A 23,598-nucleotide genomic window follows, 5' to 3' on the forward strand; every position below is an offset into this window, starting at 1 on the left:
GAGTAGGCTGCCTACATGAGCGGAGAATCACATGGGAGTTAACTTGAATATTAAATTAACTTAAATATGATTAGACTACAGTGTCTGTAAATAAATATTGATAATGATAAGAAATGGAGGGCGCTCAACCAACGTGAGTCAAAGTGCAATCAAAAAATTTACTCATCATTGAAAAGGAAAAGGCACAACGCACAGATAAATTAGGTTAGGCTACTATGGTGAGCGAGCGTTGCACCTTTTCATTTTCAGTAAGTATGGATTACCCATTTATTTGTCTCTGCCTGCAAATCGTCCTCCTAAAAGGTAGGCTATATCCTATATCCTATAGTGTGGTCTCAATTAAATAGAGTAGGCTATAGCCTGTGTATACATGGCGGAGAAGCACGGGGCAGTTATCTTTCCAGGGAAACATACTTTCTAAATAGGCCTATGATTAGGCTATAGTTTACTACATTGCCTAGTAATAGGCCTAAATATTGAACACCCATATTTCTCAGTCTGAAGATCTTCCCACTCCTAAAAGGTAGGCTATAAAAATTGCTCAAGAGAAAGTCTAAGTATCTCTAACTCTGCTCTCTTCAAACCAGTTCTTGCGGAAGTGGGTGGGAGTTGGACAGAAAGCCAGCGGGTGCAGGCGGGATGAAGAAATTGGTCCCGCGCAGACCTCTACTGTGCACCATGACAGTGAAGCCTGTAACTGTTTATTACTGTGTCAGTGTGAAAAGTAGGGAATTAACTAGGGAAACTGACAGATCAATAACGTTACATTGACATACTGACTAATACAACTCATATTGCACTGGTTGGCCGATGGTTTCATTGTTTGATTCAGGTCTAGTTTGATTGAGGCAAAAATAATAGCTAATGTAAGCCAACTTTTGGCCAGCTCTCTCTGTCTCTAACGGTATATCAACTGGTGAAAGCTTGCCAAGTTAATTTACTTCTGAAATGTGACAAAACAAAGGCTACAAAACATTTCCATACAAACAACTGCTGTTAGATAGTAATAATAGCCACCTCATATTGCTATCTGAAAGATAACTAGAAGCTAGAGCTGCTGGTAGCTATTCACTAGCGTAGCTTATTCATTCACCTCAGTCGAGAGGGGAGGAAACATTAGCTAATGTTACATGTCAGTTACAATACTAGCTCAGCAATGCGAATAAACACTCATTCGTTTTTTTTCTGTTAAGTTAAACAGCAGTTACCTTGTCAGCTACACCAGTCAACCAAAGAGTAGCCCGTTTCTGTTCTGCTTCCTTTTACAACTCGGTGAAAGAGCGCAACATGTACACACTATGTTCAACTCTCCAGTGCTGGTCCAGCCAGCCTTCCAGAAGCTTTGCCTTCACACAGCCTGTCAGCCCGCTCTGTGGTGTCCGCACGGTCCTAAATCCAGTCGGATAAACACACCAAACAGCCTACCCATCCGCATGGTCTTAAAGCACACCGTTGCCACATTTTGTATCACATTCCAATGATAAAACTGGGGGGAACAAAAATAAAATTTCAGAATGTTGGGGGGACATGTCCCCCCTGTTCGCAGTGAGAGTTGCACCCCTGCCGTCTGTAATCAGAAATGTCGTAATGCACCTAGCCACAGCAGCCTCAACATATAATAACCAGAAAGAGAGGGAGTGAGAGGGATAGAGAGAGCGTGAACAGAGCACAGAGAGGAACCTTTCTCAACTATCATTCTGCCATCAGAGGACTGTTGTTGGTGATCATTTCCCCAGTTACACCTCATATTTGGATGACCCATTTTCTAGGCTCCAATGCAGCCTGCAGTTCTATTAAAAAGCTGTAGATGCTATATCAATTTAACATCAACATAGGGTCATAAGGTGAGATGTAAAAGATAATATTTGCATTGTCACTCAGTTATCTTATAGGAATTAATTTCTGTGCTCTTACTGTATATACTGTGTTACCGCCAATGGTTATTTTCACTCAAATCTGGAAAACAACACAAACACTGTTATTAACTCATTTGTTTTAACTAGCAGTTTGGCCATATTCTCTCTCGAAGCTGGCAATTTGAAAAATATCAATATGATCTACTGTATATGGAAAACCAAAAAACTCACCAGTGAAATATTTAATATGTACAGTGCATTCGGAAAGTATTCAGACCCCTTGACTTTTTTCACATTTTGTTACGTTACAGCCTTATTCTAAAATGTATTTAATTGTTTTCTTCCCTCATAAATCTACACACCAAAATGACAAAGCAAAAATAGGTTATTAGAAATGTTTGCACATTTATAAAAAAATTATAATATCACATTTACATTAGTATTCAGACAGCTTAAAGGGTCTGAATACTTTCCGAATGCACTGTATTCATAGACTGATTTTGATTATGCAAAGAGGGTTTACATGTTGGTGGCATAGATTTACTATTATGGGAGTAATTATTATTGACTGTGGAAAAAGTAATTTTTATTTTCTTTACACAATAGATTGTTCTGTCTTGTGTAGAGTTGTCAACTGTTTTTGCAAAAAGTGTCTTGGTAAAAAGTTGTTTACTGTATTGTAAACAATTGTTTAGGAATGTTATTGTTTTGGCCATCAGATTCCCAATTTCATTCAGTGTTCAAGCGATCAAGAAAAACTGTAAGATGGTCTTCAACTGCAGGATGGCCGGAAGATGTTATGCTTGCCTGCCATCTAGTGTCCACGGTGTGTGAATGCGTGTGCATGTGAGTGTGTGTGTGTGTGTGTGTGTGTGTGTGTGTGTGCATGGTGCGAATTATGGGGGGGGGGGGTCTCTAAATAATGCTAATTTAACCATTCTCTTATTTGTTTAAAATGCAGTGGTAAATATATTTTACAATGGTAAAAATGAAAATATTCCAATGACCTCTCTGTCATGGTTTAAACCATTTATGTATATGTGGCGGTGCTGTCCATCCAGTAGTGCTGAATTTCGGCCTCAACTGAGCTCCTTTATGCATACAGTATATTTTCCTTTGTAAACTACTTCCTCAAGTTCCACTCAGGTAATCCCAATATAAATTAAAATATAATAAATTATCGGCATTATCATCATACTGCAGGCCCGGAACTGATAACCATCATTGACTTTGTTTCAGCCCACGTCCTCGCTCAAAGCATAGGCCCAATGGTACAGTTCTAGAAAATCTTGTATCTATGCCAATTCAAGCTAGTCCTATGGCATTTTCAAATACTAACTGAGGGGTTACCAACTGAGCATAGTATGCTTGTATTAGAGACTCCATCTGATCTGAAATACGGCAGCTGCGACATTGGACTGATTCATGTTAATGCCAGAAGTTTGATCTCAAAAATTGATTTTATTATAACTCTAGCCTATCAAACCAATGTGGACATTCTGGTAATGCCTCTGGCTGGTTTTAATGTTTTTAGATCTGACAATTGGCAGAGGTGGAGGTGTCCCCATATGTACAAAGGACAACTTAAATGTTTCTGTATCTCTCACTACCTCTCTCTCTAAGCAATTTGAATGTAGTCCTAAATATGGGCCTTGGTAATAATGCCCAATTTACACTATAGTGGGAATTTATCGCCCTCTGTCTGTGCTATTAGTCATTTTGAATGATCTTAATCTGGATTGGTTGATGCCAATTTCTGATATGCTGAAAGATATCTGCATTGAGCTAAATTTAACTCAGCTGATAACTGAACCAACCCCGCCAAACTGTAAACACCTTGAAAAATCTACTATTTTAGATATTATTTTGACAAACGCCCCATCATAAGTATACATCCAATCTTTTAGATGCTTGAGAAATAGATGTCTATCCCTGGTTAGAAAAGCAAAATTGACATACAGTACTTCTTGAACTGTGTATCTCAGAAATGTGGGACTCCTGCTGCCTTCTGGAAGGTAGTCATATCTCTGAAACAAAACTCCATCCTCTCATTACCCCAGCACGTTATGACAGCCTCTGGTCACATAACAGCTAAGACGGACATTTATGGTGCTTTTAATAACCACTTTGCCACAGCTGGCCACCTACAGTGAGGGAAAAAAGTATTTGATCCCCTGCTGATTTTGTACGTTTGCCCACTGACAAAGACATGATCAGTCTATAATTTTAATGGTAGGTTTATTTGAACAGTGAGAGACAGAATAACAACAACAAAGTCCAGAAAAAAGCATGTCAAAAATGTTATAAATTGATTTGCATTTTAATTAGGGAAATAAGTATTTGACCCCCTCTCAATCAGAAAGATTTCTGGCTCCCAGGTGTCTTTTATACAGGTAACGAGCTGAGATTAGGAGCACATTTAGAGGGAGTGCTCCTAATCTCAGTTTGTTACCTGTATAAAAGACACCTGTCCACAGAAGCAATCAATCAATCAGATTCCAAACTCTCCACCATGGCCAAGACCAAAGAGCTCTCCAAGGATGTCAGGGACAAGATTGTAGACCTACACAAGGCTGGACTGGTCTACAAGACCATCGCCAAGCAGCTTGGTGAGAAGGTGACAACAGTTGGTGCGATTATTCGCAAATGGAAGAAACACAAAATAACTGTCAATTTTCCTCGGCCTGGGGCTCCATGCAATATCTCACCTCGTGGAGTTGCAATGATCATGAGAACAGTGAGGAATCAGCCCAGAACTACACAGGAGGATCTTGTCAATGATCTCAAGGCAGCTGGGACCATAGTCACCAAGAAACCAATTGGTAACAACCTACGCTGTGAAGGACTGAAATCCTGCAGCGCCCGCAAGGTCCCCCTGCTCAAGAAAGCACATATACAGGCCCATCTGAAGTTTGCCAATGAACATCTGAATGATTCAGAGGAGAACTGGGTGAAAGTGTTGTGGTCAGATGAGACCAAAATAGAACTCTTTGGCATCAACTCAACTCGCCGTGTTTGGAGGAGGAGGAATGCTGCCTATTACCCGAAGAACACCATCCCCACCGTCAAACATGGAGTTGGAAACATTATGCTTTGGGGGTGTTTTTCTGCTAAGGGGACGACAGGACAACTTCACCACATCAAAGGGACGATGGACGGGGCCATGTACCGTCAAATCTTGGGTGAGAACCTCCTTCTCTCAGCCAGGGCATTGAAAATGGGTCGTGGATGGGTATTCCAGCATTACAATGACCCAAAACACACGGCCAAGGCAACAAAGGAGTGGCTCAAGAAGAAGCACATTAAGGTCCTGGAGTGGCCTAGCCAGTCTCCAGACCTTAATCCCATAGAAAATCTGTGGAGGGAGCTGAAGGTTCGAGTTGCCAAACGTCAGCCTCGAAACCTTAATGACTTGGAGAAGATCTGCAAAGAGGAGTGGAACAAAATCCCTCCTGAGCAGTGGCGGCTCCTGAAAAAATTCTCAGGGGGGGCAATTTTTCTGATGATTTAGGTGACCTACACACATTTTTTAAAAGATATGTCCAGCAACAACATGAAGACAGGGGCAGCATATAAGTCAATACTGATATACACATTACTTGCTTCAAAAAGGCCTCATGGTTGAATTGGAAATATGTGCACCTGAGCAAGCAGGAGCTTTTGATAGAGGCTACTGAAAACATTGATGCAAGTTATTGGTAATAAGAAATTTTTATAGACTTCCATATTCTGCCCTCTTGTATAGAATTGTGAAAATGAACAGTGATAGACATTTTGCCTGAAAACAGAATTTGAAAATAATTTATAGAAAAGGTAAACACAGCTATCTGTATGGCTTTGTAAATATGAACAACCATATTCTGGCCAATTGTATAGATTTGTAAAAAAAATTGTTTACTTTTTTTTAAATGAAAAATAACTATTTTAAACAACATCAACTGTGAACTGATTTGGGCGTGTGTGTGTTAAAGAGACAGACAGGGAGGGACAAATAGAGAGAGAGGCTACATTACTTGTACTGAAACTGCTCTTTCAATGCAGCAAAGCGGTCAATGACTTTCTCATTGAAATCAGGCATGCTGAGGACTAGTTTACTAGTTACTTTTTAGCTTGCTGCATGATCAAATTCAGCTGATGCGCATAGCAATGCACGTAATGGCCTTTCTTGAAATGCTCACGCACCTTTTGCCTTCTCTCGCCTCATCACACTGGCTCCATCGTAAGCTTGCGCAATGAGTTTGACTTTCACGTCGTCGGCAAAAAGACCGTTCAGTCTCTCCAAAAGCACACTGGCGATTGAGACTGAGGTTGATTCCGAGATGGGAAGGAACTCAAAAAGCGCTCCTGCACTTTGTGGTTGTCTCTTTGATGTGAACTTCTTTCAAAGAGACAATCGAGTTGCACTGAACGCTATAGCCATCTTGATAGTAGTACGTGAATTGATTGATGCTGCTACCCGCTCTTTTCTTAGTTACGTTCATGGTTACGTTACGTATGACGAAAGCGCGTAAGTGCAAGCCCTCAGAAACCCATAGAGATTGTATTGAAAGCTCTGAAATTTGAAAAAAATAGATTTTACATGGGAGTCTATGACAGACTTCTGGGCGATTTTCAACCTGACTGAAATCGCCCCAAAAGGGGGGGGGGGGCCCATTTGAAGCACGACTTTAGCCTGATTGGACATTTAGTGGCAGTGTGGCACTGTGGCAGATCAGACGTCTAGATTACAACACTGATAACTACTGTTGCCGTGATATAATTGATTAGAAAAAAAATCCCTTCCTTTTCCCGTTTGGCAGTGCGTCGCCCATATCGCCCTATTGAACACACCGCCCCTGCTCCTGAGATGTGTGCAAACCTGGTGGCCAACTACAAGAAACGTCTGACCTCTGTGATTGCCAACAAGGGTTTTGCCACCAAGTACTAAGTCATGTTTTGCAGAGGGGTCAAATACTTATTTCCCTCATTAAAATACAAATCAATTTATAACATTTTTGACATGCGTTTTTCTGGATTTTTTTGTTGTTATTCTGTCTCTCACTGTTCAAATAAACCTACCATTAAAATTATAGACTGATCATGTCTTTGTCAGTGGGCAAACGTACAAAATCAGCAGGGGATCAAATACTTTTTTCCCTCACTGTAGACTGACCAGGTGAATCCAAGTGAAAGCTATGATCTCTTATTGATGTCCACTTCAATCAGTGTAGATGAAGGAGATGAGACAGGTCAAATAATGATTTTTAAGCCTTGAGACAATTGAGACATGGATTGTGTATGTGTGCCATTCAGAGGGTGAATGGGCAAGACACCGCCTTGAGTGTGTCAAGAACGCTCAACAGTTTCCAGTGTGTATCAAGAATGGTCCACCACCCAAAGGACATCCAGCCAACTTGACACAACTGTGGGAAGCATTGGCGTCAACATGGGCCAGCAACCCTGTGGAATGCTTTTGACACCTTGTAGAGTCCATGCCCCGATGAATTAAGGCTGTTCTGAGGGCAAAAGGAGGTGCAACTCAACAGGTGTTCCTAATTCAAAATTATTTACAGCTGCAATTGCTGTCAAAGGTGTTTTCACCAACTATTAACTTTGGGGTGTGAAGACATACACAATCAAGACATCTTCATTGTAAAAATTTAGAACTTTTCCTATAATTTTTCACTTTGAAAATGTGAGGCAGGTTGTGTAGATCAGGAGGAAACAAACCTAAATTTACTCCCTTTTTAGATTTAATTTTAAGGAAGCAAGGGGTGCATAGACTTTCACTAGGCACTGTATTTCTCAACATCAATCACTTAGCATAAGTAGTATAGTTACGAGTAGAAACACTACATTTCTATATTAAAAAAAGGAGTCTAGCCGAGGCCTACTTACGGAAAATATGTTCTTGGCAATCAGAATAATCGGCCACAACATGGACATCTATCAATTGTCGGTCCTTCCATGTGGAGTGAAGCAGATTTAAGTCAGGACTGAGAATGGACCCCTCAGGAACACTCATCACCTCTTAGAAAGCCATTCTGGTGTGTCTTTGGCATTAAAATGTGTGTACAGTCCGGACAAGATTCCGTTTGTTGGTGCAATATTCACCCAGAAATTGATCGATCTTTGATTGGTTCTCTCAAACGTATTTCTTTTCTGGCAGGTTGCAACCTCTCTTTGTTTGAATTTGAAAATCCAACAGTTGTAATGGAAGGGGGCGGCACTCAGATGCTGTGTGTGGCTGTAAATGTGGGTGTTTGAGTGAGAAAGACACAGAGGCTAATCAACCATTAAAAGCACAGCCCCCTTCATTATCGACACATCATGCTGACAACATCAAAGAGCCTTTCCAGACTATGAAGTCAGGAAGACTAGGAGTTTGGTGTCAGCCAGACTAATATGTATGGCAACTGCTTGGCCTCCGACCGCAAGGCACTACAGAGGGTAGTGCGTACGGCCCAGTACATCACTGGGGCCAAGCTTCCTGCCATCCAGGACCTCTATACCAGGCGGTGTCAGAGGAAGGCCCTCAAAATTGTCAAAGACTCCAGCCACCCTAGTCATAGACTGTTCTCTCTGCTACCGCACGACAAGCGGTACCGGAGTGCCAAGTCTAGGTCCAAAAGACTTCTCAACAGCTTCTATCCCCAAGCCATAAGACTCCTGAACAGCTAATCATGGCTACCCGGACTATTTGCACTGCCCCCCCCCCCCCCACCCCATCTTTTTACGCTGCTGCTACTCTGTTAATTATTTATGCATAGTCACTTTAACTCTACCCACATGTACATATTACTTCAACTACCTCAACTAGCCGGTGCCCCCGTACATTGACTCTGCACTGGCACCCCCCTGTATATATAGCCTCCCTACTGTTATTTTATTTTACTTTTTTGATGTTGTTTTATTTTACCTTTTTATTAAAAATAAATGCACTGTTGGTTAAGGGCTGTAAGTAAGCATTTCACTGTAATGTCTGCACTTGTTGTATTCGGCGCATGTGGCCAATACAATTTTATTTTATTTTATTTGATAATTGCAATCTACTACACTGAAAACCTGACCATGTTGTATGCAATGCCAGATGTTTCCACTAGATGACATCATTCTCACAGAAGATAGAGGGGCGGTATTACTGACACACCTATTGTCAATGCTTCAACAATAGATCATGTGTAAGAATCAAATAATAACAGTTCCTATTTAATTGGTCTGTGGATCTCCACTGAAGATGAGTCCTAGCCAATAAAGGGATGTATACTTTGTTTTGTGCTGTATACTTTGGGATGTATACTTTGTGTGGGCTGCTCCTCTATATTTGAGCACGTACCCTACATTTTAACCTCATGTTCTTTTTCGAGAACATAATTTACATTCCCCTTACATATTTTAATTATTTATATGAATAGAAAGTATTGAAATTGAGGCGTGAGAGGAATACATATTTGGTTGTGTTACCTATTAGACCCTCAAGTGCATTTCAACTTGAGACTTGAGACACTCTAGTGTAATTTTTCTGGAACTGTGTTTCCATCAGGAGTGTGACACTAAAGACTTGGGGCGAGTAGAATCAACAACCTCTGCATCATCAAGACAGTTGCTTTGTTAGATGTTAACCGTGGAAGGTGTTAACTCATGTTCACAGTTATCCATTGCTATGTAAATTACCAGTGGCCTGGCCTTGGTCCCAAGTCAGAGCAGGTCCACTGTGAGACACAGGAGCCGGGCCGTGGAGGTGGAAACACAAAAGTCTGAGCCTTTTTGGTAAAACAACAGGGTAAGTCTCATGTGGAAATGTGCCATTAGCTGTAGCAAGTGAGTGGTAGTGTATTGGTGAGAAGAATTTCACCATATGCAGTTGAACTCCAAACTCACAGTACAACTCCTTTAGCAGCGTCATCGGTCTGCATTCATGAATCATTGACAACATCCTGAGGCTAGTTTGTAGCAGATTCTATAGCTGTGTATTCTTTACGCCTGTAGGGTCTTTGCCACAGATAAATTAGGCCAATAAGTAAAAATATACATCTATAGGTGGAGGAAAACCTTATCGGATGAACTGAGGACACATTTACACTATAACATGGAAGAAGTCGACAAAGTTTACAGCATGTGAAACACAATATATTATTTTGCATTTGTAACCACAGTGAGGTTAGCATATGGAGGATTGTGAGTAATTAATGCATTAGTGTCCCTACTTCACCCACCTGGTGTGTCTCTTTGCACAGCATTTCTCGAGTTGTTTAATGGAGATTTAAGTGACACAAACGTCAGCACGGGTCATCGTTAAATGTGATTATTGGTTATATAATAGGCTACAAGAGGACCACAATGGAAACAAGCCTTCTAACTTTTTTGTGTATAGTATCCTCAGCAATGTTTTCTATATATGTTGCCTGGTGAAACATTTTTAGGTATTTTAAATTGTCAAATCAAATACAAAACCCTCTGATTGGTCAGCTGACTTTGAATGACAGTTGATGCGGAGAGAGGTGGCTCAAGGTACTTACTGGGATATAGTAGGTGGTGGTGATTGTTTTTTTTACAGCTTCTTTAACAGACCCATTCCCCCCATGGAGGTCCAAACCCAAAACTTATAGCAGTATGTCACCAACGGGTGTTTTCCCTGCCCTGTGCTTACCCCTTGTCTCCTTATTTTATATCACTGAAGCTACAGAATGACTCAGCAAAATCATGTAGCCCTGAACAGTAGCTGTATGATAGAACAAGAGTTATTGCCTTCCCTTGTTTGTTAGGGATTGTTGTCACATAGTGCATTAAAAAACATTTGTTTAGCGCCTCAGTTACATTTTTCCTGCACCATTGTTAGATTATCTCCACCTGCAGACATTTTGAGCAATGTCATTAACTGACTAATGAGTACAATGTTCTTGTGTAAATGAATACTCAATTTCTTAGAAAGATCCTGAGAGTGGAGTGGTTTGTTGATGTTGACAACTGTATAGAGTACTTTAGACCAGATTCCAAGGTTATGAGTTTTCAGATCACAAATTGTGGCTCTCTTGGGGTAGACCGGTTTTTCACGGCCCGTCCCAAATGCTTTCAATTCACAGTCAATTATTGTCTCAAATTGTTTTTGAAGGCTATAGGCTCCTCTTGTCATTTCCATGTAGGCTACCCATGAATTACACAATTGCTCTTAAATCAGACTTCAGGCTGTTTGTAATTACTTTTATGTTCTTCTATAGAAGCCCATTAACGCCAATGTCACTAGCTATGTTTCCAATAACTTGTCCAGTGATTTCTTGTCGACATTTAGAAAGTTCGCATAGAAAATAGATGTGACAATTGCCTGCTACGGTGCGTTTCCACTGAACTGTCGTGTCGATAAAAACAGCTGGATGTAATGACATCACACATATAAAAAAACTATTTTTCCATTATCCATTTATGCTAATCTGAAATAATTGGATTGTGAAACTTGCATCCAGCCAACCAGAAAGCAAGGCGAAGCAATTAAGGCGTTCTTGAAAGTCAAGACAATCCTTGTCCTGCAATGAAACATTATTTGTATAGTTGAAAAATAGATTTAGTAAGCAGTATGCATTTAGAATTAAAGGTGGAGTGGAGCTTGAGGCTGCGTTCACGTGCTCGTCTGAGCTTCCTATTTACTAGTTGTGACGTCAGAAATACGACTGTTTCATTCATGTGCTTTTTGGTCAGAACAATTCTTCAAACAATACGATTTTAGCTAGTGAGGTTGCGTGTAATAAAGTTAGCTAACTTGCTTAACATTGACAATATGGTCAAATTAGCAACATTAACCGTAGCCAATTGTAGTGTCAAAAAACGGATTTGTTATCATCTTTTGGTTGAAAAGGTAAAGGTCAGGGGTGAAACGTCACTACTCGACAACTCGGGCAACAACATTTTCTCAGAGTTTCTCACTTGTAATTCTGACTTGGAGGGTCGTTCAAGTGAAACTTCCCAGTCAGAACTTCCGATAACTCCGATAGCAGGTGAACACAGCATGAGCTCCCACTTCTCCCACATGCTGACCTCTGACATCACCTACTAAGGAAATTACCTCGATAACAGCTTTTTCGGCAGTTAAATGCAACAACAAAACATTATTCATGAAAAGCAATATATTCATGTGGTGTTTTATTACTATAATTTGTCTACAAGCATGATAGCTTTACTTTAGTTTATGGTTTACACAGTTTGTTGGTCATTAGCCAATGGTCGTTTCTCAAGGAGTTCAAAGCACGTGAATGCATCCATCTGGTATTTAGGACACCTCCCACTTGCAGTGTTGCCAACTTAGCGACTTAGTCGCTATATTTAGCGAGTATTCCGACTCCTCTAGCGACACATTTTCAAAAAATCGACTAGCGACAAATCTAGCGACTTTTTCTGGTGTTATTGGAGACTTTTGGAGACTCTGACGTGAAAGCACATATCGTTCTTACTCTTCTCAACGAGCAGCGGGTGCTGCCGTGGGCCCCAGCCCCGTCCCAAAGCACTCACAGGCGGCCCAGTCCTCGCGCAGCAGTCCCTCCCAGCTGCAGTCAGAGCAAGAGATGTTCACCCCTCCACGTCCAAACTGCAAATGAATCGCGCATGCGGGAAGCCGCCGCTGGATGATCCCGCCCTGGCTTACATTCAGGGAGGAATGTAAATGTAAAATGTTCTTTGTCTAAAATAAATCACTTCACAAAAATAAATCACTGCATTTGACTCACACAGCCTCAGTCACTTACTCACCTCGTCCACTGTGTGTGTGCCTCTCTGTGACATAAGCTAAACATCTAGCTGTCTAGCTCATCATGTCTCAGTCTAAACTGTACACTCAAAAATACAGAAAGGAGTGGGAATCAAACCCTGAATTCAAAGGCTGGTTGAAGCCGTTTATTGGAGATGATACACGGGCATACTGCCTGTATTGTAAGGCTGATTTCTACGCCAAACTTAGTGATGTAAAAAAACACATGACAACTCAAAAACATACTCAAAAGGCAAAGCCTTATAACAGTTCCACCCAAAACAAGCTGCCATTATGGTTAAAAAAATTGACTCTGCAAAAAAGGCTGAGGCCACCATGGCATTAGCTATCGCTGAACACTGTTCCATGCTGGCATGTGATCACATTGGAGAAGCATGTAGAGCTGCTTTCTCAGACTCCACTGCTGCTACCCACTTCAATGCACAGGACAAAGTGCACAGAAATGATTAATGGTGTTCTAGCACCATACTTTCTGAAAAGGTTGGTCGCAGATGTGGGTGACCAGCGTTTCAGCCTCCTCCTCGATGAGTCCACGGATGTAAGTGTTTATAATTACCTGGGGGTTGTGATAAGGTACTTTAGTGACACCAAGCAGACAATTGTATCAACATTTCTGGCGCTGGTTGAGTTGGAGAGAGGAGATGCCAAATCTATAGCCTGTGCTGTTGTGGCTTTCCTCAAGAAGTGTTGTCTTAAAACAGAGAAACTCCTGGGGATAGGGACTGACAATGCCTCTGTTATGACGGGGATTAACAATGGGGCCCATAAAGTGCTGAAGGAGGAGTATGGCCTCAAAGATCGGGTTCTTATTAGCTGTGTGTGCCACTCTCTGCAGCTTGCTGTAAGTCATGCTTCCAATGACACCATCCCCCGTAGTGTGGAGTACTTGGTACGAGAGACTTATAACTGGTTTTCAGTGTCTCCAAAGCGCAGGGAGGCCTACAAGGCCATATATGAGACCATCAACTGTGGGGTGAAACCTTTACAGATAACCAAGGTGTGTGCCACACGTTGGCTCTCCATTGAACCCGCGGTTTCACACATTTTGGACCAGTGGGAGGAGCTTAGGCTGCATTTCGCAGTCACCAAGTCCAGTGAACACTGCTACATGGCTGAGGTTTTATACTCCATGTACAGTGATCCTCAAAACATATTGTATCTGACTTTTTTGAAGTCAGTGCTGGGTGAGGTAGAGTTGGCCATCAAGGCTTTTGAGGGAGAGCAAGTAGATCCTCTTAAGCTACTTGACAGCTTGGTTAGCCTGATCAAGTCTGTAAGCAGCAGGGTGCTGAATCCACTGGCAAATGTTGATGTACTCAAAGGGCCAATAGATGGATACATCAGTCCCAAACCGTACCTTGGTTACCTTTTTGAGTCAAAGGCAGCTGAGCTCCATCTTGCGCCTGAGGATGAAAACAATGTCCAAAAGCCATGTGTAGCCTTCACCATCTCCCTCACTAATGAGTTGAGAGTGAGACTGCCGGACAACATCGAAGCATTGCAGTACATGTCAGTTTTCAATGTGGAAGAAACTCTAAAGCACAATAAGAGCCCTGGAGAAATAGAAAAAATAGCCAAGCTCCTTGGCTACTCCCCTTCAGAGATAAACAAGATTGTCCAGCAATGGCGTGTCATCCATCTTAGTAAATGGAATGAGACAAAAAAACACACTGGGCTTCTGGAGTGAGATTTGGAAGTTCAGGGACGCAGCTGATATCAACCCGTTTCAAGAACTTACCATGGCTGCTGTGTCTGTGTTGTCCTTGCCACACCCAAATGCCAAGGCCTCCGGTAGCTCAGTTGGTAGAGCATGGCGCTTGCAACACCAGGGTTGTGGGTTCGATTCCCACGGGGGGAAGGGGGGTCTGGAAAAAACAAACAATTAACCTGAATTAGGGCCAGACTAGTTACCATCATTTTCTCACATCGCCATTGGCAGTTTTTTCTATTGTCTCTTTTTGGTCCATTTAGATTGTTAATGTAGATTGTATACAAAAAAATTGTTTAAATGTTATGGTTAAAAATGTTCATGTTTTACTGTGAGTTGTTGTAGGCTCCTAAGTGGACCATAAGGTTAAAAACCAAACCAAACTTAAGAAAAATAAAATAAATAAATAAAAATTAAACTAAGTAACTCCGCCAGAGTGTCTCTTTTGGGTCACTTTTGCCGGTCCCAAGCCCGGATAAAGGAGGAGGGTTGGAATTGTGACATAAAAAAAAAAAAAAGAATCGACAGAAGAAAGTTCATTTGTAGTTCTAAACATATTTAGGGTGTTTTTTACTCACTTTTTGTCTCTCCCACGACGGCATTCCTCTCTCCTACAGTGTCCATCACAATAGGCCCTTTTCACGTGACGTCAGACAACTTCCGTTCTGCCGCGATGCAGGTTATGTTTACATCCGGTGTCGCTTAGGAACGCTTAGCTAGTAGCACATCATTATGGAGTTCACCCAGTCCCTTTCACATCTGCCACCAATACGACATTACGACGTGCAACGACTTGCTGACAAGTGGTCCTCCTACTTCAAGATCGAAGCTTGATAAAGGCTACAAGTTCTTCGTTGAAGGTTACCTGTTTGATTATGAAGGTACGTGTTTATCTTTATTTAGCTTAAATTAGCCCTATGCTAGCGAAGGTTATGAGCTGACGAAGTTTCTGTTTTGCAGCCTCTTTTTAATATTACTGCTGTTTGTATCGACCATAAGATAAGAGTCAGTAATGTATTAATGGCTAATGCTGCGCCCTTTCTCCCAATCACTGTATTGAAACAGTCTCAAAGTGTAGTTAACGACGGTGAGGTGACAGTGAGAGGGCGATGTTACAGGTCCATGAAGAAAAATGAGGAGGCTCATCGGCTTTGAGGTTTCTCAGATAAACAGTTCTCTAACATTATGATAAGATAGGTTAAGATAGATAAGTTTTCTTTTTTGTGTTTTTGCTGCGGTTGCAGATTTAATAAGAATGATTCCACAATGTTCCACTGTGGATCAGTTTGTTTCTCAGTCTGAGCTCTGAATTTGTATCATTAAACTTAATACAGCATGAAATTCTAACAAACCGATGTGGGTTGTTGACGGCAATAAAGACTGGGAAAGATTCTGTGATAACTCAAAATGTTCAAATTTTCGATAAGTGTTGGCACTACTTGTCAAAGGTTTCAGAACAGCCAATTTTTTCTTAATTAAAAAAAGAAATTGGGTTTTGAAAATTGTGTACAGTAGTTTATAATGAAACGCAGAAAAAAATGTTTTGTAAGTACAGCACTAATTGTTATGTCTCTATGAACAGGTTACACTAGACTCTGCAGAGGTTCCTGTGGTACTCAATCACATGTCATGTTCCTGCTCTGCTGGGAAAGCACTATGTAATCACATAGTAGCACTTCTTTTTCAAAGTGCTCACTATGTTACCATGGGCTTTAAGACAGTGCCATTGCCTCTGTCATGCACCAGCGCACTGCAGACCTGGCACCGGCCTAGGACACAGGTCAGACATTATTTGTTACACTGATGCAGAACTTTGCAGTTTGTATTGACTTTTGACAATGTATTGTTCATCATTATTATATCACAGGGAATTGTACCAGAGGCCACCAATGATATGGCGGTGTGTAAACCAGCGGCTAAGAAAAAAACAAGTGTCAGAGCTGGTGTGAAGTGCACACTGTACCGAGCCTATGATGGTGAGTCTGAATGAGCCCCCGCCTGTACTAGAGCACAAAGACTTTAGTGCATTTCTAAAATAATACAAACATAAAAGTGTTTATTATTTGTTACTTTTTATATAGACTTTCAGTGGATATTTTTTTATTTGTATTAGAAGCGTATGTACGAGACTGGATGAGTGTGGTTGTCTTTTTTAGTGAAAAAGATAAGGTGGCATTTAATGAAATCTAACTTGACATATCTCACTTTCATGCCAGGGCCTATTCCGGATCCTCACGTCATGGCCAGTGCTGAAAGCTGAAAGACATCCGTCCACAACCAGGGATTTGCAAATTGCTGCACGGGCTTGAGGGCCTTAATTTGGCTGGACTCTAAATTTGGCCCTGTGCCATTTGGGTCTGTGCTTTCTTACCAGTGCCCTCTAGAATTAAGTAGAGATATTATTAAACACCCTGGTGCCAGTGAGTTTCCTCAGTTGCCTATTGAAGGTTACAACTTTAAATTTCCCATTGATTTTGAGCCCAACTACATACAACAATGTCATTTGGACAGCCTGATTGTGTCAGAGGAGATGTCTGCTGCTATTGAAGCAGAAACAAGAATGCAGTCAGAATGCCAGCTGTGGAGCCAGGTACGCAAACCCCGACTGACAGCCAGCAGATTCCGTGAAATATGCCATGTTCGTGGGGAGTTGTCTGCCAAGGCTTTGGCAACCCGCATTCTGAGAGGAACTCCTCAGACAGCTGCTATGAGAAGAGGGTTGGATCTGGAACCTGAGATACTGAGGCAATATTCTGATTTTTGTGATGTCTCTCTGAGACAACTGCGGGGTCATCATCCACCCTGATTCACCTCACCTTGCAGCCAGCCCGGATGCTAAAGTCTTCTGCCCAACAGAAGCACCACCATTTGGTCTTGCTGAGGTTAAGAGTTGCGATGTTGAAAATGTTACCCAAGTTAAACACCTGATCACAGTTAAAGGCCAGGCCTGCCTTAAGAAGAGCCACAAATACTACTATCAGGTTCAAGGCCAACTCGCCTTAAGCGGACTTCAGTGGTGTGACTTCATTACAGATACCCGCACTGACTTCACAGTTGAGAGAATCTTTAGGGATGAGGAGATTATCCACTCCAATGCGACAGAAGCTTGATCATTTCTATTATAACATCTACATGGATGTCTTCTTAAGTTATAAAACATAAGGCAGAATTTTATGTGTAAATAGTGTTAAGGTAAATGTGGAAGGTGAACCTTTGACATTTTCTTCTTTAACTGCAAAATTAACTTGTCATATACTGTATATCTCCTATGTACTGAAACACACATTTTGAAAAGGATTGTGATGTAAATGTCGACATGTTTTTCTTTAACTGCAAATGAACTTAATTGTGTTATATACTGTATATCTATGTATTGAAATACAAATTTTGAAAAGGATTGCGATGTTGTAATATACTTAACACAATCAAAAAGGATTGGAAGAAGAGTTGCTTGCAAACATATATTTAATAGTTCCATCAGTGCCATGACACATAAGCACATAACATGGTTAATAGTTGGATATTTTTACAATATATCACATTAGGTTCATTAATAGCTATGAAAAAGTTATTACCCTTAACAAAAACATACAGTATAACATTAGATCAATTAAATTACCAACAAAGTTAATTCATATTTACATTTTTTTGTACATACAATACAGTAATATAAAAGTACTTCTATTTACAGCCCATCTAGCTTACTCAGGAAATATACAACTTCCAGTTGACAAAAACATCAGACTGGTTTGTCTCCTTTAATGTCAAGAGGTCCCTGATAGTTCGACATGAGGCAGCAGATGGCCCACAGCTGATTCACTGAACCCACTGTGGAAAGAGGAACAAGCCCATCCCAGATATGGTACTCCTTCACCCTCCGTATGGCCCTCTCGACTAAAATCCTCAGCCGGGCGATGGCCTGGGTCTTAAGAGTGTCCTCCCTGCTGAGCTGAGGAGATTTTTTACGCGGAAGATACGGGAATTTCTGTTTGTTGTTTGAACAAAATGGTACACTGCAATAGCATCTTCTCAGATTGTGCCATGCTTCGGTGTTGGATGGGATACTGTTGCGATACAGACACCGGGGAAAAGAAACAGCTAAATTAACATTCAGCTTTGACCAGGAATCAATATTTATCTAGCTATCATGCACAACAGTATTTGAATAGGTGAGTTACTATACATTCATGAATAAACTAACTGCCTAACAAAGGGTTAGATAGCTAGCTAAGTAAACTTGTTACATTACAGCCAGGCAGCAATGTAACGCTACCTTTAACGTTATCGGTATCTGGTACTAAGTTGTTGTTAGCTAACGTTAGCCCACTTTTAAGTAACTAAGGCAGTGAACAATTATGAATTAACAATAACGTTACAGTTACAAACCATTGCATATACGTAAACATTATTACTCTTAACTTTACTAATTTAACCGCAAAGCGCTCAGTCTCAGGTTACGGAGACGACGGAAGTGAAGTTAACCTGCTACGCGGAAAGGCGGAAGTTAGATGACGTCATCGTGAAAAGGGCCTATGACATGCACATGGCCAATTATGGAAATTAGGTGATGAGGTCATCTAGCGACTTCTAGCAACATTTAGGACAGCCAATAGCTACTTTCCTTACTGAGGAGTTGGCAACACTGCCCACTTGGTTATGAACTAGCATTATAGCTAGGCTACGTGATGACGTAACATGCCATGCATACCTTTATTCGACAATCATCATTTATTCGAAAAACACAGTTTCCATCATCATTTGTTGCAGTAAAGAAAGTCAGACAAAATAAAAATCCACCTCTGTTGAATGGATAAACATTTTGTATATCTTTAGAACATTTCTCCTATAGTTGCCGTTTCCATTACCTACACATCTCGCAATGTTGTTGTTTTTTGCGACTTTACTTTTGTCGAATAAACCTGGGTCAATGGAAGGAAACCTGTCTACTTTAATTAGAAATCGAAAGGTAAAACGCATGTCTATGATAAAACTACACTTACCAGAGGGCAACAAAATCGCAGTTTCAGATGATTGGCTGAAGCTGCCCACTCCCCCGAGAATATGGCTACAGTAACTCTGAAGACGTTATGCGATCCTCCGATTTCACTTGGCTGCGAAGTGTCTTCCTTTTACACTTTTAGGACAATAAACATCGATTTCAACAGCTACATTTAATTTATGCGATGGCTTTTCATGGCAGCAAGTGCAGCCGCCTTGTACTGGACAGACCTTACGTTGTCAAGGCCCTGTCAACGCAGCACATGAAACTATTTGCGCCAAGCTCAACAGCCAAAATGCTGCGGTGCTATTCTAGTGATAGGCAAGAGGAAAGTGAACTTGAACTCGTATCTCTTGCACACTCAAGTTCAGCTTTCCCCGTAACGAAAACTGGGACGACACAGGTAAGAAAGAAAGGCTATACCTATAATTTCAAACACTACATAGGTTATTATAACGCACGTTCTTGCTAGCTGTCAAACGTACACCTATGTGAGCTAGCCACAATAACGATTAGCGGTTTCCCTTCAAACTTAGACCTATGTGACGCAAATGCATACAAATAGTGGAATCATTCCATATTTGGATTGCTAGATAATGCTAAAAAAAAAGTTTGGAATGTTGTTACATAATTAAATACAATCATTATTTAATTTTACAAAAAAACTGGAAAATTTTTGAAATCCCACTGTGGATGTATTAGACCAGGGTTTCCTAAACTCGGTCCTACCCCCCAGGGCATGTTTTGGTTTTTCACCTAGCACTACACAGCTGATTAAAATATTCTAAGCTTGATGAGTTATTTCAGTCAGCTGTGTAGTGCTAGGGCAATAACCAAAACGTGCACCCAGGGACTGAGTTTGGAAAACCCTGTATTAGACGGTTTAGTTGCATTGGGGGCATTCGAACGGTGCAGCCTTACCCAGTTTCATGGGTGCACAATCCATAGGTATCAGCATACTCAGTGACACCCACAGCACAACATTCTCAAAAGTTGACACTGAGTAGGCTGATACCCCATTTCATGGGTGCACAAGCCATAGGTTAGGCTGTACAGTGCAATATGAATGTCCAACATGCACAATAGACTGACTGGGAAGGTCATTTCCAACAGTCAAAGTTCAGCAATAAGAGTTAAGATGTTAATATTTCTGTAAACTCTACATAGTTATGTTCTGTGGGTGTCACTCAGTAGGCCGATACCCCATTTCATGGGTGCACAATCCAGAGGTAAGGCTGTATAGTGCATATAAGCATGCAATTATAACCATACAATTATGCTGTGTAATAGATCCACAGTGGGATTTAAACAGTTTTTCTGTTTGTCTAATTATTTAATTGAATTCAAAATTATGTAACAACATTCCAACCTGGTTTAGCATTATCTAGTCCAAATATGGCTTGATTCCACTATTTGTATGTGTTTGTGTAACCTTCCGGTTCTAACTGCTTTCCGAGGCAACCATGGACACGATGGTACTGGACCATATGCAATCTTTCTTTTTTATTTCTGGGACAGACAATAATACACTGCAGTGTTAGTTGACTTATGGCTTCTCTCACCCCCATTAATTCCATCAGCATGAAACAGTCTGTTATATTATTATTGTTTTGATCGTATAGTATTTTTTCTTAATGCATATGATCTCCATATAAAATTCTTAAATACAAATTTACAATAACAATTACATAGAACAAATACCCCATAGACAACACATTCATTCACATACCTGGGCAGACAATAACATACACCGCAGTGTTAGTTTACTTATTGCTTCTCTCACTCTCCTACAACATAAAAGGATTACAAATAAATACAAAATAATGTTGACCCTTCTAGGTTTGGATGGGGCGCGCGCACATGTTGAAAACAAGCTAGCTAACAGTGTAAATGGGTAACAGGACGAGAGCTAGCATAGCTAACAAGTTAGCATGGAAACTTGGTTAAAACAACCAAAATACACTTCACATTATGACAAACTACATGTCATTACATTGTATGTTAGTTCATACATACTCTGTGACAATTTGGAATGTAATTATATCAAAAGAAAGTGCCTTTTACTGGGAAAGGAGTGGAGAAACATGTCCTACCAACCATTAATTCCATCAGTAGGAAAATGGTGCACAAATATAAAACAGCAACTAGGGTGCAATACCGTCAACCAACCACACGATGCCGTCAAGTGACCATGAATGAAACCTATCAATACGAATAATTGAAACTATGACATATTCAAACATGTACTCAAGAACATGAATTCAATGCTTATGAAACAAATGTTGGTTAACTTCACAAATAAAACAGGCTATATTTCTTACTGTTACATTTGCATCACTTTCAATTAGGGACTTTTAGCTTGAAGGCAAACCGCATATTCCACTATTGTGGCTAATTGCTATTGTGGCTAGCGTCACATATGTCAATCTGTCACTACCCCAAGCAATTCTGTTTACCAAAAGTTATATGTGACTCACTGCCTCGATTCGGTCTTATGTAGCAACATTTAAAATTGTGTTTTTTAAATTGGATAAAAGTATAGACTTAGAGCTAGAAACTGGTATATCATAAACTGCAGTTGAGGAACGGCAGGTAGCTTAGTGGGTAAGAGCGTTGTGCCAGTAACCGAAAGGTCGCTGGAAAGGTCGCTGGTTCTAATCCCCGAGCCGACTAGTTGAAAAATCTGTCGATGTGCCCTTGAGCAAGGCACTTAACCCTAATTGCTCCTGTAAGTCGCTCTGGATAAGAGCGTCTGCTAAATGACCAAAAAAAAATAAAAAAAAGGAACAATGGGAAAATAATTATGCTTTGAAAGTTGATCAATTTGTAACCCCACTTTTGAGAAAATGGCCCTTGAATGTTTTGGTACACCTACTGGAGAGCTCTTCTTTGTCTACACCCATTCAGCATCGTTCACACCCTCTTAAGCATCGTTTACACCCTCTCTTGTGGTCCTCTGTAGCTCAGCTGGTAGAGCACGGTGCTTGTAACGCCAAGGTATTGGGTTCGATCCCCTGGACCACCCCATACACAAAAAAATAATTATGCACGCATGACTGTAAGTCGCTTTGGATAAAAGCGTCTGCTAAATGGCATATTATATTATTATTATTATTAAGCCTTAGCCCCACCCATCTCTTTAAGGATTCACGTGAGGCCATGTGCTAAACAGCATGAGTAGTGTAATAATAAAATAATAATATGCCATTTAGCAGACGCTTTTATCCAAAGCGACTTACAGTCATGCGTGCATAAATTTTTTTTGGTGTATGGGTGGTCCCGGGGATCGAACCCACTACCTTGGCGTTACAAGCGCCGTGCTCTACCAGCTGAGCCACAGAGGACCACAAGAGAGGGTGTGAACGATGCTTAAGAGGGTGTAGTAAACAACCATAGATTTCAAGAATAAAAGTATTAGCCTACAATAAGGAAAAACTCCAGGTAAAAATACACTATCTAGTCCTTGGTCTATATCCTAATCTGATTTTGGTGCAGGTCATGTTATTCTTCACATTACCATCTCTGGTAAACACACACTATATCAAATAAAATCTAAAAATAACAAAAAGTGTCAATGCCATTAAAGAAAGAACAAAATAATATACAGTATGCACAAGAACAATATCCATAACGATATCAGTGATACTGATGATAGACAAGGTAGTTATATGCATACAATAAGGGATAAAGTGGCTGAACAGCAGGATAAAAAAAGGATAGTCCGGATGACTGGGAGCTTGCCCCAAGTGATCAACTGGTCCGTCCGCACCACGCATGTACAAGATAATCTATTTTTGGAGAGCTTGTTTCTGTCCTGCCCATGACTTTGGTGTAGGCCATGTGATGTCCATGGCGTCTTCGTCGCAAAACTCCCTGATCTTCTCAAAAATATAACTTTGTCTAGTTGTGTCCAGTCCAGGTGGTACTTGTACAGGCAGACCATCTATGGGAGGAAGGACGTCAGCGTTGCGCAGCAGCTGAAACCTGGTCCCGACTGAGTCCAAAAGTCTCCTTGGCGATAACTACACCAGGCTCCAGAGCATCGAAGCTGTAAAACAGGACAATATACAAAAAAAGAAGACATTACAACCTTGCATAACATCAGTTGACCTCCCAAGTTTAGATAATAAGAATAACCTCATACAATGCAATGAAATGGATATTCAACTGAAGTGCTGGTATTGCTTGATCTGTGGCAGCAGCCTGGAGTAAGGAGTCAGGTGTTGATGCCAGCCATAGCTTTCCACTAGCACCATACCATCCTCCAGTCCAACCAGCTGTGGGATGTTGACCCCTGTCA

At 40.9% G+C, this 23,598-nt stretch overlaps 1 protein-coding gene across 2 annotated transcripts in view; it reads left to right on the forward strand.

The window, feature by feature from the left end:
- Positions 1-19,335: 19,335 nt before the first annotated feature.
- Positions 19,336-23,598, forward strand: part of LOC121545196 (molybdenum cofactor biosynthesis protein 1) — a 41,032-nt gene continuing 36,769 nt past the window's right edge. For both annotated transcript variants that reach the window (XM_041855662.2, XM_041855663.2), the window contains exon 1: positions 19,336-19,701. In XM_041855662.2, the coding sequence (XP_041711596.2) occupies positions 19,483-19,701 (219 nt within the window). In that variant the 5' untranslated portion in view covers positions 19,336-19,482. The remainder of the gene's footprint in view (positions 19,702-23,598) is intronic.

The sequence above is a fragment of the Coregonus clupeaformis genome, chromosome 29, assembly GCF_020615455.1.
Source record: "Coregonus clupeaformis isolate EN_2021a chromosome 29, ASM2061545v1, whole genome shotgun sequence".
Taxonomy (NCBI): Eukaryota; Metazoa; Chordata; class Actinopteri; order Salmoniformes; family Salmonidae; genus Coregonus; species Coregonus clupeaformis.